Here is a 19,398-nt window from a genome sequence, read left to right as displayed (position 1 = left end):
GACTGGTCCGGGTTGGTCTGCACCTTTATGGTGCGGCCCTTGGAGTAGTGCTGACGCAGCGATGTGGGTAAGCTTAAAAAACCACGACTTTGGGTCTTGCGGGGAGAGAGAGGAGAAGGAGATGAAGAAGAAAACCCAGAAAAAGAAAAGGGATGTAGAACCCAAACACAATGTTTAGTCAGTCGTGCAAGAGAAGACAACAGGTGGCGAGGTAAAGAAACAGATGCCCAACAGGTGTCAAAGCAGAGACACACAATGTTTGCAAATCGGGGCAAAACCAGAATTGCATGGAAAGAGTGGCAGTTTTGCAATTGTCTGCAAACCGGGGGCAACATCATCATTTCCACGACTGAATGAACAGTTGTAATGCCTTCCTGCTATAGTATATAGGATAGGTTTAACTGGAGGGAATGGAGGAATTCCTTCGTACTAGCATTCTTTGTAATGTTGATAATTTGATATATCTGACAAGTTCTATTTCCAATTTGTGATGACAAAAGTAACTGGTAAGTTATTATGCAGATGTAAACATTGTCTTCCATTACACTAGTTCTTATTACAGTGAGGTGGGAATCCAAGTCTGACCACCACAAAAGAGAACAGAAACTCCAACTCATTCTTCGACCTGCAAGCTGCAACTTCAACTCCCGACCGCGAAATCCGGGCAGTGTCGTTAGTATCGAAACGACAGATTGAAGATCAACTCACCACCCAGTGTGTTTCGGTCTCTGTTGATATCTACAACCCAAGTAAGCTTTTCTCGTAATTCCACCGATTCCCATGCTGTTGTGTTTGCTCTCTGAGTTACACGCTTGTTTGTTTTTCAATCTGCAATAACTTAAGAATAGTGTACTCTATAGTCAATTTGGTTACTTCTTCGCTATGATTCATGACATGTTACCCAAAAAAGATTTGAATTTCCCTTCAATTTTTCATTATTTATTGGTACTAGACACTAGACCATCTACCTTGATTCAATGTCCATTCTTTACACTGACTTGTGGAAAAAGTGAGTTGTGTTGAGTTTAATTGAAGCTGGGTTAGTTGAGGGCTGTGCTGTAAGGATTTGAATGAGGAGCTACCTAGCACAAATTTGTGTTTTTAGTAATTTTCTATTTGGATTAGGATTTAATGTGTTCCTTTGTTCATCAGGATTCGGGAGTGTTTTGATTAAGGGTTCATCAGGATTGTTATTTAATCAAGGCTGAACGGCCATACCTGATCCTCATTTCGAATTTAGATGGAGCAGGGATTCTACCCCAAACGGTGCACCAGTAGCAGCTTAGCAGAAACAATAGCCAGCATAGAACAAGTCCTTACCGAAATCCTTGTGCGTGTGCCAGCTAAACCCCTAGTACGCTTCAAGTGCGTCTCCAAGCATTGGCTTTCTCTTATTTCCGACCCAAAATTCTGTCACCGCCACACCCTTCAAAACCCAAATCCTCCTGTCTCTGCTGTCTTTTGTGACAAATCCAACCGAATCTTTTGTTTCATCCCTATTGATTTTGATCACTTGCGTGGAGCTTGTAGTACTAGTATTAATACCAGTAACCATGAAATCCAAAACCCATCTCCGTCTAGCTCACCCCCTTTCAATCCTCTTAAGTTTGCTCAAAACCAATATCATGCTGACATCAAAATCATCCAGTCCTGCAATGGCCTCTTCCTGTGTCGTCTACTTTATTCTCCAAAGCAAGGCCCCCCATATTTTATTTTCAATCCTACAACCAACCAGTTCTCCACGCTTATTCCTCCAGCTACTGGTGAAGGAGTACAACCTTGTGTCATCTCTATTGCTTTGGCTTTTGACCCTTCCAAGTCACCTCATTACAAGGTGGTCTGTCTTCGAACCATTGATGGATCCATAGACGGCACTATCTTTCACATAGCGATATATTCATCTGAGACTCATAGTTGGAGGATTCTCGATTCAACTTTCAAGAGGGTATCTTCCATCCTCTATTCACGCGTGCTATACTGGAATGGAGCAATTAATTGGTTAGGCATGTATAATGATGTAGCATACTTTCACGTAGATGAAGAACGCGACAGTTATGTTCGTTTACCTCCTCACTTGTACGATAGGTTAAATGAGAGTAGAAAATATAGATACTTTATGGAGTCTAGTGACGGCCACCATTTGCATCTTATTGATATTTTTCGGCATTCTCTCACTAAATTTGAAGTGTTGGAGATGGGAAAAGACTACTCTGGCTGGTTTGTTAAGTACGTTGTTGACCTAGATCCTATATGCCGCCGGCTGACCCCGTCTGAACGATATGTTGTTTTATTTATAGATCAAGACAAGAATGAGGAAGAGGAAAGTTCGTATCTGTTGCTGCATACTCCAGGCAAACTCATATCTTATAATCTTAAGTGCGGGACGTACAAATCTTTTGAGTTGACTCCCAAGGCCGGAGTAAAGAATCATCTCTTACGAGTTGAACCATCTAATTTTCGATATATGGAGTCTTTGGCCTCTGTGTGATACTATCACCTTGCTGGTGCTGTGTGGTTTCTGCTTCTGGTTGTAAAATCTTTGTATTAGAAAAGTCTTATTATACATGTGTTCATTTGACACTTACATTTAAGCTCTTATAAATGTTATCCTGTTGTTTTTATTGATCAATTATTAGCTTTACATTTAAGGCTACAATAAATTTGCAATTTTATTGATAGCTATCATGTGTTTAACACTACATGATTAAGCACGATATGTTTTGCTTTGGATTCATATCCTGCTTTGGGTTCATATATAACTCCAGGTTTGGGTTGGAAATAGCATTCATGAAGTTCCAGAAATTCATGAATGAACTAGGCGACCAAACCTAATATACAGATTTTTATATTATTTTTTTATATTAATTTTCTGTTTGATTGGGATTTAATATTGTCCTTTTTCCATCAGGAGTGGTTGATAGGTTCAGTAGCCTTATAAAAGCCTAGAAAAGGCCAAACTTCTCCTGGTTAAAAATTCAGATGAGCTCAGTATCTACCCCAAACGCTGCACTAGTAGCTTAGCAGAAACAGTAGGTAACATTGATGAACTCCTTACCAAAATCCTTTTGCGTGTTCCGGCTAGACCTTTGGTCCGCTTCAAATGTGTCTCCCAGCATTCTGTCACCGTCACACCCTTCGAAACCCAAACACTCCCATCTCCGCGGTCTTTCCATACAGATCCACCAAATGTGGTTTCATCCCTATTCCTCTGGATGATCATCTTGAGTTTGGTTCACCCTACAATCCTCTGAATATCTTTCAACACCAATATGACGAGCACATCAAAGTTATCCAGTCCTGCAACGGCCTGTTGTTGTGCAATCTTTTGGATGCAAAAAAACTGAACCCCCCATATATTATTCTCAATCCCACAACCAACCAGTTCTCCGAACTCATTCCTCCTCTGGCCGAACTCATTCCTCCTCTGGCTACTGCTGTTACTAACGATGCTGGTCAACAAGTGGAGGCGCCCTACATCGTCAGCATTGCTTTGGCTTTTGACCCTTCCAAATCACCTCACTACAAGGTTGTCTGCGTACGCACCATTGATGGAACCATGGTCTGCCAGCACTTCCACATTCTCATCTATTCGTCTGAGACTCAAAGTTGGAGGCTTCTTGATTCTTCTTTCTCTATACATGATCGAATCTGTTTAAGTGACGCTGTATTCCTCAATGGAGCAATTCACAGGGTAGGCCTGACTTGTGAGCTTTTGTACTTTCAAGTGGATGAAGAGCGTATCGGTCATGTACCTCCTCATCCTCGCTATATGAGCTGAGAAAAGTGCTGGGGAAGGAGGATATATAGATACTTTCGGGAGTCTGTTGACAAGCGCCATTTGCAACTTATTGATATTTATAACCCTTGTATCAGTCAATTTGAAGTTCTGGAAATGGGAAATGACTACTCTGGCTGGTTTGTCAAGTACCTTGTTGACCTTGATCCTATATCTACCGTTTACCCCAGGTTTCAAAGGAATCTGGTTCAGATTCTCTTTCTACTCAAGAAGAAAAAGAAGGAGATGAATGTTCAGCTCTGTTGATGCACATACCTGGCAAAGCCTTCTCTTATAATCTTAAGATTAAGACCGCCAAATCTTTTGACTTGGCTCCCATGCCCGGTCTGGATGATAGTCTCTTACGAGTCGGAAGTAACAATCATTGGTATGTAGAAACATTGGCTTGTGTGTGATGGAATTTAATTAATTTATCTTCCTGCTTGTGTTACCATGTAACTTTTCTTTAGGTTGCGAGATGTTTGTACTTTGTATTAGAAAACTTGTATTCCTTTTGACATCTGTGTTCAGTTGAAATTCTAATGAAGGATTAAATGGTATCCCATTGCTGCCTGCATTCAGTTTGGACTTTGGATCAATGATGAATTCTACCTGCCTTTTACTTTGCACAATGATGTACCTAGCCATCATTCAGTGCATCTGTAAGTTCAGTCTTTAATTGTACCTGTATTTGATTGATTAGTAATTTAGCTCAAACAGGTTTAAATTTGTTGAATTTTGTCGCAATGAATGTAAACTAACATAAAATGTGGAGTTGACTATCACAGTGATGTTAACTGCCAGATGATCGTTTTCTAGAAACAATAAGACAGTGAGTGTGGCTTCTATTTCGGATCAGAAATCAGACCTCATGGTCTAAATTGGTTTCTTCAAATATCTCCAATAAGTTTATCTGAATTCTGGAGGGAATGGAGGAATTCCTTTGTACTAGCATTCTAGTTGAAGTTTGCATGCCTGTAAATACACCTACATACCTTTACCGATACCTCGCATTCCAAGTCGTCAGAGAAGTCCATCGCTACTAAGAACACCCAACAAAAACAGTAGACTACGGTAAACACCAATAGGCCACATAGATCTTACTGTAATCTGGTAGCTGCAAAACATATCCCTATCGATTTATACTAAACATATCATGTGTTTACATGATTTCACATGATAGATACGCTGGCCTTGGATTCATCATAGTATCATACTGTGTGTAACTTCATCTAGCTTTGAGTCTGAAACAGCATTCTTGATTCTGTTTCTGATCTATACATCGAGTTAGTCAAAAATGAAGCCAAGGATCGGTCGGTAATTGAGGGTTGTAGGTACATTTCATAAGCAGAAAACTTACTAGAAGAAGGCAAACTATGTATCTTAAATGGTTGTACGTAACATTTTCTTTCTCCCCTGTACATCAACGCAACAAAACCTCCACCCTTGCATCCCATTTCACATGTACTAAGCATATTTTTCATCCGTCACACAAGTTTTTTGGATCACGGTATTCAACAACACAACTACCAAATTGATTGCTATGCATTCGACGTGAAATCACATTCAAGTTCTAGACATGATATAGAAAGCAGGGCCAATTAAAATGAAAGCAAGCAAAGATTTCATTAATTTTGTGTATTCAGAAACCAGGTGGTACAAGGCAATGAACTAAACCAAACAAATACATTGAGTCAAGAGTGGAAGTAACATCTTTGAGTTTATCATTTTGACAACAAAACTCTCTTGATTTTCTTGTTTCTCCTATAGCCTTGTTCTTAGATCTGTAGAGGATATTTTCAAATGGTGTTGCTTAAAACTCCTCCCGCAAGTATCCAAGCTCCATTGTTACACTTAAAAGGTTTGTAGATACTCTCCAAGCTCCATCTTGTATGACTAATTGCATGAGTGGAAGAAAGACCTATGAGTCGTCCATTCTGATGCAAAATTGATAAGACTATCATGCTTAGTCTTTTCCAATACCTCAAGAGTCTAGGACCTTTAATTTTCTTAAACAAATGTGCATCAAATTTATTTTGATACCATAAAGTTTAGGTGTATACACACACAAACACATATATCAGTATTGCATAGAATTTTTGTTTGGATCAAAGCTTCACATGGAACTTACGATAAAAAGCGTCACAGGCAGATCATGGAAAATTGTAAATGCATGCATGGATTTCATGCAATTATCATTTGGCATGACTTGGTGATTAACTCGTGGTTAATCCCATCTCACTAGGGAGTGAAACTGTAGCTGCAGTACATACCATGTAATCTAGTTAATTCTACATAATCTACAGCTAGCCAAAGTGGTTTTTGTTTTTTTTTTTAATCTTCTTCCGATCGATAAAGAGCTAGCCAAGTGTTGGATAAGCATATATAGCTAATCAAACACATATACATGGAACTGTAGCGATCATACTGAGTAGTCCTTTTGTCGATCTAATCGATTTCAATCCTGTTAGACACGAAGATATATATAAAGATAGCTGGCCAAGTAGTATTTCGATCTAGCTAGCTTGTCGAACTTGTTGATACATGGGTGTGTCATTTGGTGAGGGTACACAGCAGACACCTCTCTTGTTATGTATCAATTACTCTGTCGGCAATATTATGCAATGATAGTGATATATAGACATGATCAAGGTAGAGATCGATATATCACATTTAACTTGTATATATGATCCTGGCGTCCTGGCCAATTTGTAAGCTTTGATTTGATGCGAGTGTGACTACATATTGTACATATCTAGTGCCAACAAGTTGTACATGTTCTATGTTTGTTACCAGTCCAGTGTATCAGATACACCGGCCAAAAAGACATGCATTCTCTCCTATGTGATGATCGAGTATATCTTTGCTTCACACATTGCTGCTCAAGAGTTATATATAGTTTAACTCTTCGATTCCAGATCGATCCTAGCTATAAGATCATTAACCCTAAATTTCTATCATACCAATCCCACGTACACAATGATCGTCAAGCAATATGAACATGGTGTGACCCTTGAGAGCTTAAACCGACGAGCTTTGTCTATATATGAATGTAATTATGTAAATGCTGATCGATCACACTCCGATCCGATAAAATTGAGCTAGATTAAGCCAATGATTAATGACTAATGCAACTTAAACGCAATCTTTGAGGATTTCCCCGCACATCTTCTATACTAATTTTCTGATGATACATATATAAAAAGAAGGCAATTAAGAGATGCTATTAACGTAATGATGTTGTCTTAGAGATACTAATTAATCTCACTCCTCTAGCAAGTGCTAGTAGTGTAGCAGTAGTACTATATACACTAGTTAATTCAACATGTTGAATAATTAGTCTAAACATATTGACATGTACAGCGAAGTCCAGGGTATAGCTAATCAAACTCACATGGAACTTGTAGTGCTACTGTGGCTACCAAGTTTAACATAAAGATCTTAATCCATGTGACACTTGCCTAGACAAAAATTAAGATACACATTTTGTGCCATATGCCCCATCCTTTGCTACTGTATCTCTTTCCAATTTTCCATAGCTAAATCATAATCTACCAAGCATTACGTATACATGGTTGTTAAATAATAACCGTTTTAACAGTTTAACTTCACCTTGCTGGGTTGTGAAACTGTCATGGATCTGTATATTTCACCAGAGAGAGCCTGCACTTGTTTTAGCTCACATGGAAACCACTAATTAAAAACCATGACACACCCATTGCTATCGATTCAATTGTTATTATACTGGGTTTTTGAACATATATGAATATGTAATTAGCTAGCTACATACTTTGTGTTGTTTAAAATATATAAAAGCTAGAAAAATGGAAGGGTCTAACTTGGAGGTTTATATATGAGCAATCAAGCTAATCAGAACTCAAGGCTATGTTGAAGTCCTGCATTTGTCGTCCCCATGTTATACTGCTGCGAGTGAAAAGTCAAATGTCAACGTGGCTTACATGGTTGATGGTTCCCTTTCAGAACCATCATATCATGCATCAGAGTTAGGATTAGGATTGGTAATTAGTTGTATATAATCTTCCTTGTCTTCCAAGAGATCCCAGATTTATGTTCATGGCTTCTCTCCTTACATAGCATATAGTCCCCTCCGGCCTGTTCATCATTTTGCTTCTTCCTTTGTTGGTTATGGCTCCAAACAACTTTGTTGCAGTCACAATCCAGAAGCCAGACAACTCTTTATCAAAGGCCAAGTCTTTGGACTCCTCTGTGTTCTTTGAGAAGCAGAAAGCAGCGAGCCCCAAGCAGTTTACATGGGTTCTTCTTCTCAAAGTCAACAGAATCTTTGCTTGTCTTTCATGGCTTCCAATGACATTCAGGAAACGCATTGCTCTATCGGATATGAGCGATGAGGAGCCGAGAAATCGAGGAAAGTTGTATACATTCATCAAGGCTTTTCTTATGTTGTCAATTGTGGCTTTGGGAGTTGAGGTTATTGCTCATTACAAGAACTGGAACTTGAATCTAGTTCATCAACCTTGGGAGGTGCAGGGTCTGGTGCATTGGTCCTATATGGCTTGGTTGTCTTTCAGAGTTGAATATATTGCACCAGTGGCTATCTTCCTCTCTAAATTCTGCATTGTTCTGTTCCTGATTCAGTCTCTTGATAGATTGGTCTTGTGTCTTGGATGCTTCTGGATCAAGTTCAAGAAGGTAAAGCCTACCATTGAGCCAGATGCTTATGATGTTGAAGACCCTTCTAGCTTCCCAATGGTCCTCCTTCAGATTCCAATGTGCAATGAGAGAGAGGTAATTAACAGAACAAACTAGCTGTACTTTCTGTTACAACTAGTCCTTTTGTGTTGGATTCTCATGTAGCTTCCAATATGTTTAATTGCTTCAGGTGTACGAACAATCCATTTCGGCAGCCTGCCAGATGGATTGGCCTAGGGACAGACTCTTGATTCAAGTTTTGGACGACTCGGACGACATAGTTCTACAGAATTTAATCCAAGATGAAATCTCAGCATGGAGTCAGAAAGGCATCAACATAATCTACAGGCATAGATTGATCAGAACTGGCTACAAAGCTGGGAATCTTAACTCGGCCATGGGATGTGAGTATGTCAAAGACTACGAGTTTGTGGCAATTTTTGACGCTGATTTCACACCCAATCCTGATTTCCTTAAACTCACTGTTCCTCACTTCAAGGTGATTGATTGACTAGTGTTATTATAATATGTTCTCAGTAAAAGAGATTTAGTGTTTTCTTAAGTAGCCACTAACAATCTTATAACTTGTCACAGGGAAATCCAGAATTAGGACTAGTCCAGGCAAGATGGTCATTTGTGAACAAGGATGAGAATTTACTTACAAGGCTGCAAAACATCAACTTGTGCTTCCATTTTGAAGTGGAGCAGCAGGTGAATGGTATCTTTCTCAATTTCTTCGGATTCAACGGAACCGCAGGAGTTTGGAGGATTAAGGCCCTGGAAGAATCAGGAGGTTGGCTAGAGAGAACAACAGTTGAAGACATGGACATTGCAGTCCGAGCACACTTGAATGGATGGAAATTCATCTTCCTCAATGATGTAGAAGCCCTCTGTGAGTTACCAGAGTCTTATGAAACTTATAAGAAGCAGCAGCATCGATGGCATTCGGGTCCAATGCAGCTCTTCAGATTATGCCTTCCTGCTATCTTAACTTCCAAGGTTGGTTTTTCACTTTTCATATTAAATTTTCGACGAATTCCAAAAATCCAAAAACTTCTTATATATATGAATTTTGTAATCATTTTTAATTTATCATTGTGCAGATATCTATATTCAAGAAGGCCAACTTGATCTTTCTATTCTTTCTTTTGAGGAAGCTAATTCTTCCGTTTTACTCATTCACATTGTTCTGTATCATACTTCCATTGACTATGTTCATACCTGAGGCTGAATTACCTCTTTGGGTAATTTGCTATGTACCTATTTTCATGTCCTTCCTCAACATTCTCCCATCCCCAAAATCCTTCCCTTTCCTAGTCCCATACCTACTCTTTGAAAACACAATGTCTGTCACAAAATTCAATGCCATGGTCTCTGGCCTATTTCAGCTGGGAAGTTCTTATGAGTGGGTGGTGACAAAGAAGACCGGAAGATCATCTGAGTCAGATTTGTTTGCGCTAGCTGAAAGGGAATCGTCAAATGATGAGAAGATCCTTAGGAGGAACTCTGAGTCTGGGTTAGAATTGTTAAGTAAACTCAAGGAACAAGAAGTAGCAGCACCTCCCAAGAAGAAGAAGAAAAATGGGATTTATAGGAAGGAACTTGCTCTTGCTTTTCTGCTACTCACAGCATCAGCAAGAAGTTTCCTATCAGCACATGGAGTTCACTTCTATTTCCTGCTTTTCCAAGGCTTGTCATTTCTTGTTGTAGGTTTGGACTTAATAGGTGAGCAGATTAGCTAAAGCTTCAAACAAAGTGTAGTTATATTTTTGTTTTACAGATATGTTGAACTTTAAGAGTCATATTTGCAGCTCTTTAGTGTTCAAAGTTGGATTCAATTATATGTACACACAATATTTGCCATTTACCCATTTGAACTAGAACAGAATGGTATGATATACAAATTGAGTTACCTGTAAACACAGAGGTATTGTGTGATATTGTGTGCATGATATTGAACTACAAATCTATAAGAAGAGAATTTTGCGAATCGAAACTTAATTGCATCATGTCTGAGATATTAGAGAAAATTAATTAGTAATTAGATTTAAATTATTTAATGCAACAAGAATTTAAGATGCAGAATTCATCAATTCAATGAAAAGAAAAGGAGTAAAAGGTGTCAAGTCTTAACATGTATAGAATATCAAATCCAATTAAAGATCAATACAAGATGTAGAACATCAAGTATATTATCAACCTTATTATAATCCTTTTGTCATGTGATTTAACTCTAAGAAATAAGGTTTCTGGAATCATAAAGTAGCCCCAGACTCTAGCTCGATGAGTAAAACGAGCTCTGATCATCAACCTTTCTTAATGATTCTCTCTAATCAACTATGTTAGACTCCTTCCATCATTTAATGTCCTCCACTCCATTCAGAAGTCGTATAGAAGTATCTTCTGAGACCTTCCTCAGTTAGCTACCTATGTTTTGACTACCAATGTTTGTTAATCCCTTATTGACAGATGAAACTGAACAATAATCCTCGCACAAATTCATAAGACAAACAATATAACTTTCCTGTCATGTTAAGCTGATAACGACCAAAATTCAATACCATCACACTTCGAAGATAATGTCAAATACACACGAGATATAGAGGTTGCAACAACCAATAGATAACTTGCATCACACACAAGCCAAAGTCTCCATATAACGATGACTCTGTTTATAAGTTCGTAGTATAGAATCATTAACACCAGGCCTGGGAGGTAGATCAAAGGATTTGAAGATGTTACTCTTGAAATTATAAGAGATCAGACGAACTTTCCTCTCCTTCACCTTCCTCGGGAAAAAGAAAGAGAACAGTACATCGACACCATCCGAGCCACGGGAAGCCAGTTAACTGGGGATCAAGATCAACATGGTACTTGAGGAACCAACCAGAATAGTCTCTCCCCATCTCAAACACCTCGAATCGAGTAAAATGAGATACATAGATGTTAATAAGATGCAAATGGCTTCCACAATGAGACTCCTGAAAATATCCGAACATTCTCAGCTGAGTCACCTCACATTTCATGGGAGGATGAGGAGGAGGATAATAAACATCTCTGACACTCTCATCATCTATGTGGTAGTACCCGATCTCATTATACAAACCTATCCAATGAACTGCGCCATTGCAGTATACCCCGTTTTTTGTAATTCACATTAGGTTGCCTAACAAAAGAAGAACTGAGAAGTCTCCAGCTTCGATTCTCAGATGAATATATATGTATGCGGTAGTCAGGGCAACAGTTCTCCTCCTCTACTATACGTTCGGTAATGGTCTGAAGGAAGAACACCTTGTAATGAGGTGATTTGGAAGGGTCGAAAGCCAAAGCGTAACCGAGGAGGATACATGGTGAACCAGAAATAGCAGCAGCAACAGCTGGAATAATGATTGTGGAGAACTGGTTGGTTGTGGGATTGAGAACATAGAATGTAGTACATAAGAAGAGGCCACCTCGAATAACATTGCTATCTATTTTTCTACTACCAATGTTTGCTAACAACAACCCCGTCATTGCAGATGAAACTCACACCACTTGCTTCACGACAATAATGACACTCAGAAAAGATAATCCTCACACAGAGTCAAAAAAACAACATAACTTTCTTGTCATGTTAATGACCAAAAATAATATCATCCAGCACTTCGAAAATAATCGATATACATAAATAAATACCATCAAGCTTATCAAATGATGTTTTTTGCCAAATACGCACGAGTATATAGAAGTTACAACAACAAATACAAACTTCAATCACACACAAGCCAAAGTCGCCATATATCGATGACTCCGGTTATAAACTCGTCGTGTGGAATCATCAACACCGTGACTGGAAGTTAGCTCAAAGGATTTGAAGATGTTACTCTTGAAATTATAAGAGATCACTTTGCCGGGACTATGCAGCAACAGAGAGGAACTTAACTCTCCAGCTTCCTCCGGAACAAGAAAGAGAACAGTAAATTGACACCACCTGAGCCACGGGAAGCCAGTCAACTGGGGATCAAGTTCAACATGGTACTTGAGGGACCAACCAGAATAGTCTCTCCCCATCTCCAACACCTCGAATCGAGTCAAATGAGATACATAGATATCAATAAGATGCAAATGGCTGCCACAATGAGACTCCTGAAAATATCTAAACATTCTCGACTCGCGTTTCTTGGGAGGAGGAGGAGGATAAAAAACATTTCTAACACGCTCATCATCTATGTGATAGTACGAGATCTCATTATCCAACCCTACCCAATGAACTGCGCCATTGCAGTATACCGCTTGGTCGTAGTTGACGAGAGGTAGCCTTACAAAGCAAGAACTGAGAAGTCTCCAACTTCGTGTCTCAGATGAATATATATGTATGTGGTAGTTAAGGATATGGTTACCCTCTTGAAGGAAGAGCAACTTGTAATGAGGTGATTTGGAAGGGTTGAAAGCCAAAGCGTAACCGACGAGAACACATGGTTGACCAGACGAAGCAGCAGCAGCAGCAGCAGCAGTAGCAGCAGCAGCCGGAATAGCATGTCTGGAGAACTGTTTGGTTGTGGGATTGAGAACATAAAGTGTAGTGTCACTAGTTTTGATGGGACGGCATAAGAAGAGGCCATTACAGGACTGGATAATCATGATGTCACGTAGGTGTTGACCGAAGTTAAGGGGATTGCAGTTCGGTGAACCAGACCCTGCAGAATCGGATAGATTTTGGTTTCCAGGGTTACTACTACGATCATGATCAAGGTCAAGAGGAATGAAAGAAAAGTCGTGAGCAAAGACAGCGGAGATAGAGTGGGGATTTTGGAGGGTGTGGCGGTGACAGAATTTGGGGTCGGAGATGAGAAAGAGCCAATGCTTGGAGACACATTTAAAGCGGAGCAGAGGTCGAGCAGCTGGCACACGCACAAGGACTTCGCTAAGGAGTTCATCAATGTTGGCTACGGTTTCTGCTAAGCTGCTACTGGTGCAGCGTTTGGGGTAGAATTTGCTCCATCTAAATTCTAAATGAGGTGTTTGTGCATTGTTCCTCGGACAAGGCTTTTACAAGGCTCCCCGAACTACTCCTGATGAACAAAGGAAAAGCTTAATCCCAATCCAAATATAAAATTACTACCTAACTCGTTCAAATCCCCATAACACTAGCCTCAACATCCCTAACTGAACTCAACTCACTCTTCCCTCAACTCGGTGTAAATATTAGAGATTGAACCATAGATGCTCTAGCACGAACACATAAACGAAAGGAAACAAATATTAAAAATTGAAGGGAAATGCAAATATTTAATATGTTATGAATCAGTGTAAAAGTAACCAAATTGATTGATAGTGGAGTGGGTCAATTTAGAGCGCTTACTTGGGTTGTAGATATCAACAGAGACCAAAACGCAGTGGGTGAGTTTATCTTTAGTCTGTCGTCGTTTCGATACTAAAGTGGGAATGAAGCGGCCTCCGCCTAACGCCAGCTTCAGAGGTTGTTGGATCATTATCAGAGGAGCAAACGTAGAAAAGCGAAGACAAGAAGAAGATGAAGGTTCTTGTCTTGGTTGCTTCCTTCGTCTGCCTCCTCGGTTTTTGAGGACAGATTTTGGTCGACTGTGAGCGGTGGAACGGCAGTGATGGGGAACAGAGGCCAGAGCTGTGCCAGTGAACCAAAAGCTGAACCGAAAAACAATTAGTCGGGCCAGGCGGAGAGCGGAGAGGTGGCACCGCTTGGCGGTCCACGTGGCGTGGGCCATATCGGCATCTGGGCCCCACCAAGGAAAAATTTTATGGGCTCTAAGCGGAGACGTGGCGCAGCTTGGCTGTCCACGTGGCGTGGGCCATAACGGGTTTTGGGAGTTTTGGGGTTTACCATTTAAAAAAGAAAAAAAAAATCATAAGCCGCCGACTACTTGCTCCTCCAAGCCATCGCCGGCTTCAGGTCCTCCTAGGAGTATTAGTTATTCGATTGTTGGTTTCTGGGATAGTAGATCTCAGTGATAAAATAGACATTGGCACTGAGCAAGTATATATAGGAATTGAAATGTACAGTAACAAGGATACTTTTATATATATACAACATTAGTAAAGTAATAGATTTTCTTCCATAGTTGGGAAAGATGCAAAAATTTCTGTAGTACTGTTGGGTACGTACTTAAGGAACCAACCAGAACAGTCTCTCCCCATCTCCAACACCTCGAATTGAGTAAAATGAGATACATAGATATCAAGAAGATGCAAATGAGACTCCTGAAAATATCGAAGAGCTAGCATCTCCTAAACTTTCTAAACTCGCATTTCATGGGAGGAGGAGGAGGAGGAGGAGGAGGATAATAGACATTTCTGACACGCTCATCATCTATGTGATAGTACGCGATCTCATCATTATCCAACCCTACCAAATGAACTGCACCATTGCAGCATACCCCTTGGTCGACATAGTTGACAAGAGGTAGCCTAACAAAGCAAGAACTGAGAAGTCTCCAACTGCATATTTGATTAGCTAAAAGCTACAAACGAAGTGCAGTCATATTTTATAGATATGTTGATCTTAAAGAGACATATTTGCAGCTCTTTGGTGTTCAAAGTTGGATTCAATTACATATGCACACATTTGAGTTAGCTGCATGTAAACACAGAGATATTCGGTTGGGTCTGACGGCATGTTCAAACCCGAGAGAGTTCATGAAATGTTGGCCTTGGATCCCAATAACTATGATGAAAGAATATTACAGATTTGCTACCCTCGTGTTATCTCTTAATGACTTGATACACACTCGGAAAATGAAAGTTGAGACATTTGAATGTCTTGGAAAATAACTGTATCGTGGATGATTTTCATGTATCTTGTTTGCATACATTTTCTGTTACTTTTTTCATGCATTTCGCAAAGTGTATAGGTAGCTGCAAAATGTGCATGATATGAAACTACAAATCTACAAGAGGGATTTTACAAATGCATCATGTCTGACATATTGGATCTAGAGTTAATATGAGGTATTGGACAAAAATAAATATTAACTAAATTTATTCTCGGCTTATTTTAGGAGCATAATGGTTTGCAAGTGAGCTTTATGCCTGGTTGTTTATTCTAGAATCCTAGGCAACTGGTCTTAGAAACCAATTGTCAATCTCAGACTATAGATCTAATTGGAAGCTTAATTCACCATGTTTATTGCATTGCCATATTTTGCTAGAAGGGATGATCAACATGAAACTTATGTTTATGCAGACATGTTCTTCCTAGACTGATATGACAGTAAAAAAATGAAGTCAGTTACACTTTATTAACTTGCTTATGCTTTTGTTGGCGCATAAAAACATTTAGCTTCAGTTGGGTGCTCTACAGCGGCTCAAGTATTTAGCTTCTCGTAAAGTTCAACATATCTTTGTACCCAAGAAAAAAGTTCAACATATCTGTCAAAAAACTTAACTTTGGGGTTATTTCACTTTGTTTGGAGCTTTTAGCTAATCTACTTCATGTGCTGGTATGAAACTTCTTGTTGATGCTGTGAGCAGCAGAAAAGCAAGAGGAAGTTCCTTCCTATAAACCCCATTTTTCTTCTTGGAGGCTTTTTGTTCCTTGAGTTACTCAACAATTCTAAACCAAACTCAGACTTCCTCCTCGGGTTCTTCTCATTATCTGATTATTCCATTTCAGATGATCTTCCAATAATTTTAACACCACCCACTCATAAAGACTTCCCAGCTGAAATAGGCCGGAGACCATATAGCACGGAGTTGTTTACATGTATATGCAGAAAAACCAGTTAATAATAGCCTCAGAAAAAGATAACAAATGAAAACCCACAACTGGTAATATTTAATAAGCAGGTAGGTACGTCACTTTCTTTTCCCAACCCAAACAACATCAAATTAAACAGCTTAAAGAATGTGATTTTATATTTGTACCTTTCATAGATACTTGATTCAATCAGCATTTGGAGACAGACTTTGCAGGCGAAATTGAGTATTTGATAGAGAAGACAGAAGGCTAGCAAACAAATGAACTTGGAAGTTGCCAGCAACTTTTATTAGGGCGGAGTTTTCTGCAGCTTAACATTCTGTCATTTTCGGCATATTCATAGCTCAGCCTCTTAGTACATTATATGTTTCATCTCTCCATTCATTTTGATGCTCCATGTTCTAATATTTCCTCACAAGAGTTGAAGAAGCCTACTCGGTGCATCAATGGGAACTCAAGCTCCATCCGACTATAGTTCTTCTGCTCCAAGCAAAGTAAGCTCTTTCTCTTTAGAGGTAGAGACATGCATGCACTTGATGCATGACTTGAACACACGAGAAAAGGAATTGACATCTTATTTAAAGAACCCTGCTCTTAGCTGCTTCAAGTTTGATATTGATTTCAAGTATTATCAATCATGCACCACCAATAAATGATGTTATTTTTTTAGACTAACACCACATATTGGTGCTTCCATTAGCCTTTCGTTGTTTGAACCTTACAGTATGTTTCTTAAATAAGTTATGGCATCAAGCACACAAAGATTTTCTCATCAACAGGAAAAAAATCTAATACTTTTAGGTGTGGGAAGATGAATTTCTGTGTGATTTTGTTTGTGTGTGGACTCTAAGTTGTATAGTAAATGACATACAGATGGATGAGCAACCGGAGAAGCAAGCAAAGATAGACGAAAAACTACAGAGGCAGAAGGAAATAGATGACTGGCTTCCAATTACTTCATCAAGAAATGCAAAATGGTGGTACTCAGCTTTCCACAATGTCACTGCCATGGTTGGAGCTGGTGTCCTAAGTCTTCCCTTTGCCATGTCTAATCTTGGATGGTATGTTGAACACAAAATAACCAATGAACTTGATATAAAAACTAAAATTTGTACACCGATATATTGAGTTGTTAACGCCTTGCTTTTCAGGGGTCCTGGTATAGTTATTCTGATATTATCATGGGTGATCACTCTATTCACATTATGGCAAATGGTTGAGATGCATGAAATTGTTCCGGGAAAGCGGTTTGATAGGTACCATGAACTGGGTCAGCATGCCTTTGGTGAAAAACTTGGCCTTTGGATTGTGGTGCCCCAACAGCTGATCTGCGAAGTTGGTGTGGACATTGTGTACATGGTCACAGGAGGAAAATCGCTGCAGAAGGTCCATAAAATAGTTCGTAAAGACGAAAAAGACTCGATCAAACTCAGTTACTTCATCATGATATTTGCCTCTGCTCATTTTGTACTTGCTCATCTCCCCAACTTCAACTCCATCTCTGGCGTGTCTTTGGCTGCAGCAGTCATGTCATTAAGGTACATCTCTCTCTTATCAAACGTTTGCTTGATCTATACTGTTAGCTTCATCACTACTACCTTAAGCTTAATTAATCTTCATAAGCTAAGTGCTAGGTTATTCCTCATAAGCTTAATCTTCTCAATGACAATGATGGAACACTAAGATTAAACTCATTTGAATTGTAATGTTGCAGTTACTCTACTATTGCATGGACGGCTTCAGTTCATAAGGGTGTTCAGGCAGATGTAGATTACGGTTATTTAGCGCACAGCACATCAGGAACAGTCTTTAACTTCTTCAGCGCCTTGGGAGACGTTGCTTTTGCCTACGCAGGCCACAATGTGGTTCTGGAGATCCAAGCAACAATCCCTTCCACACCCGGAAACCCATCGAAGAAGCCTATGTGGAGGGGAGTTGTGATGGCCTACATAGTTGTGGCCTTGTGCTACTTTCCGGTGGCTCTCATTGGATACTACACCTTCGGCAACAAAGTTGAGGACAACATCTTAATCTCCTTGGAGAAACCTGAATGGCTCATAATAATGGCAAACATGTTCGTTGTTGTCCATGTTATTGGGAGTTATCAGGTTTGTTTTACTTCTTTCCTATCTAAGTCATATAAACTAGAACTAAAACATAAAGGCTATGGTCTTGGTAAATTTCTGATCAAATCTTGAGGTCTTTTTCTTTGCTCTGCTGCAGCTATATGCAATGCCAGTGTTTGACATGATAGAAACTGTCCTGGTAAAGAAACTAAATTTCAGACCAACTACAACTCTTCGCTTCATTTCCCGCAATTTATATGTTGGTAAGTACAAGTAACAAGGGCAGTTGGTCACTAGGCTGAGGCAAGATCTGTGTGATTTACATCGAGTACTCATATGTCACATTTTACTGCAGCATTCACAATGTTCGTCGGTATCACATTTCCCTTCTTTGGTGGACTTCTGGGATTCTTTGGCGGATTTGCCTTTTCCCCAACAACATACTTTGTAAGTCCTCCTAGACAAAACCCTTAAGTTGAGGTCAGTTAGTTTTTTGTGAAGTTTTTTATATGACACCATGCCTCAACTCATGGTCATCCTTCAGCTCCCTTGCATCATGTGGCTTGCCATCAAGAAACCACGAAAGTTTAGCTTATCTTGGATCGTTAACTGGGTATGTATACATTCACTGGTATCGTTATTATCTTTAAAGCTAAACCAGCTCCATTTCTAAATGCTGGCTTCTTCAATGTCAGATTTGCATTACATTGGGACTCATGCTCATGATCCTTTCACCTATTGGAGGGTTAAGGAGTATCATAATTCAAGCTAAGAACTACAAGTTCTACAATTGAAAGTACTTTGCTCAAGCACAGGTTGGTAACCTTGAAATCCAATGCAGATATATAGATGCAAGCATATGTGACGAATAAGACAACGAAGAGATACACAAATACGTCTCCTTCTGGCTAGTCTGAACTCTGAACTGAACAAGGAACAGCAGAAGAGACATTTCTAGGCTTCTTCTCGGAGTTGTAGATTTTTTTAATTTTGTGTTGTATGGTGTGCTTCATACATTACAAACCTTTTACTGTTATCATGTACTTTCAGCAGCAATGAAATAGTATTTGGGGACTACTAGTTATTCATGGCCAACAGAGTGAAAGTTCATGGTCTCACCAGAGTGCAACAGAACAGCAAAATATCCCAAATGATAACCTAAGCAGCTGGGAAAT

The 19,398-nt window shown here is 39.4% G+C and overlaps 4 protein-coding genes across 4 annotated transcripts; 3 read left to right on the top strand and 1 right to left on the bottom strand.

Annotated features, from left to right (window-relative positions):
* Positions 1 to 1,240: 1,240 nt before the first annotated feature.
* On the top strand, positions 1,241 to 2,488 carry LOC101299113 (F-box protein At5g07610-like). Its single transcript, XM_004305886.1, has one exon. The coding sequence runs from the start codon at positions 1,241 to 1,243 to the stop codon at positions 2,486 to 2,488; it is 1,248 nt and encodes a 415-aa protein (XP_004305934.1).
* Positions 2,489 to 7,921: 5,433 nt separating this feature from the next.
* LOC101299502 (xyloglucan glycosyltransferase 4-like) lies at positions 7,922 to 10,188 on the top strand. Its single transcript, XM_004303957.1, has 4 exons — positions 7,922 to 8,542; positions 8,637 to 8,945; positions 9,041 to 9,445; positions 9,550 to 10,188. Exons 1-4 carry the CDS (start codon positions 7,922 to 7,924, stop codon positions 10,186 to 10,188), a joined length of 1,974 nt encoding a protein of 657 aa, XP_004304005.1.
* Positions 10,189 to 12,199: 2,011 nt separating this feature from the next.
* On the bottom strand, positions 12,200 to 13,066 carry LOC101298818 (F-box protein At5g07610-like). Its single transcript, XM_004305885.1, has one exon. It carries the CDS (start codon positions 13,064 to 13,066, stop codon positions 12,200 to 12,202), a length of 867 nt encoding a protein of 288 aa, XP_004305933.1.
* Positions 13,067 to 17,030: 3,964 nt separating this feature from the next.
* Positions 17,031 to 19,119, top strand: LOC101298532 (lysine histidine transporter 1-like). The gene is made up of 7 exons (XM_004305884.1): positions 17,031 to 17,218; positions 17,309 to 17,695; positions 17,872 to 18,265; positions 18,381 to 18,486; positions 18,579 to 18,670; positions 18,768 to 18,836; positions 18,919 to 19,119. Exons 1-7 carry the CDS (start codon positions 17,031 to 17,033, stop codon positions 19,015 to 19,017), a joined length of 1,335 nt encoding a protein of 444 aa, XP_004305932.1. The 3' UTR covers positions 19,018 to 19,119.
* Positions 19,120 to 19,398: the final 279 nt, after the last annotated feature.

Source organism: Fragaria vesca, linkage group LG6, assembly GCF_000184155.1.
Source record: "Fragaria vesca subsp. vesca linkage group LG6, FraVesHawaii_1.0, whole genome shotgun sequence".
Taxonomy (NCBI): domain Eukaryota; kingdom Viridiplantae; phylum Streptophyta; class Magnoliopsida; order Rosales; family Rosaceae; genus Fragaria; species Fragaria vesca.
Note: the sequence above shows the minus strand (reverse complement) of the source record. Positions and strands in the feature narration are given on the sequence as shown.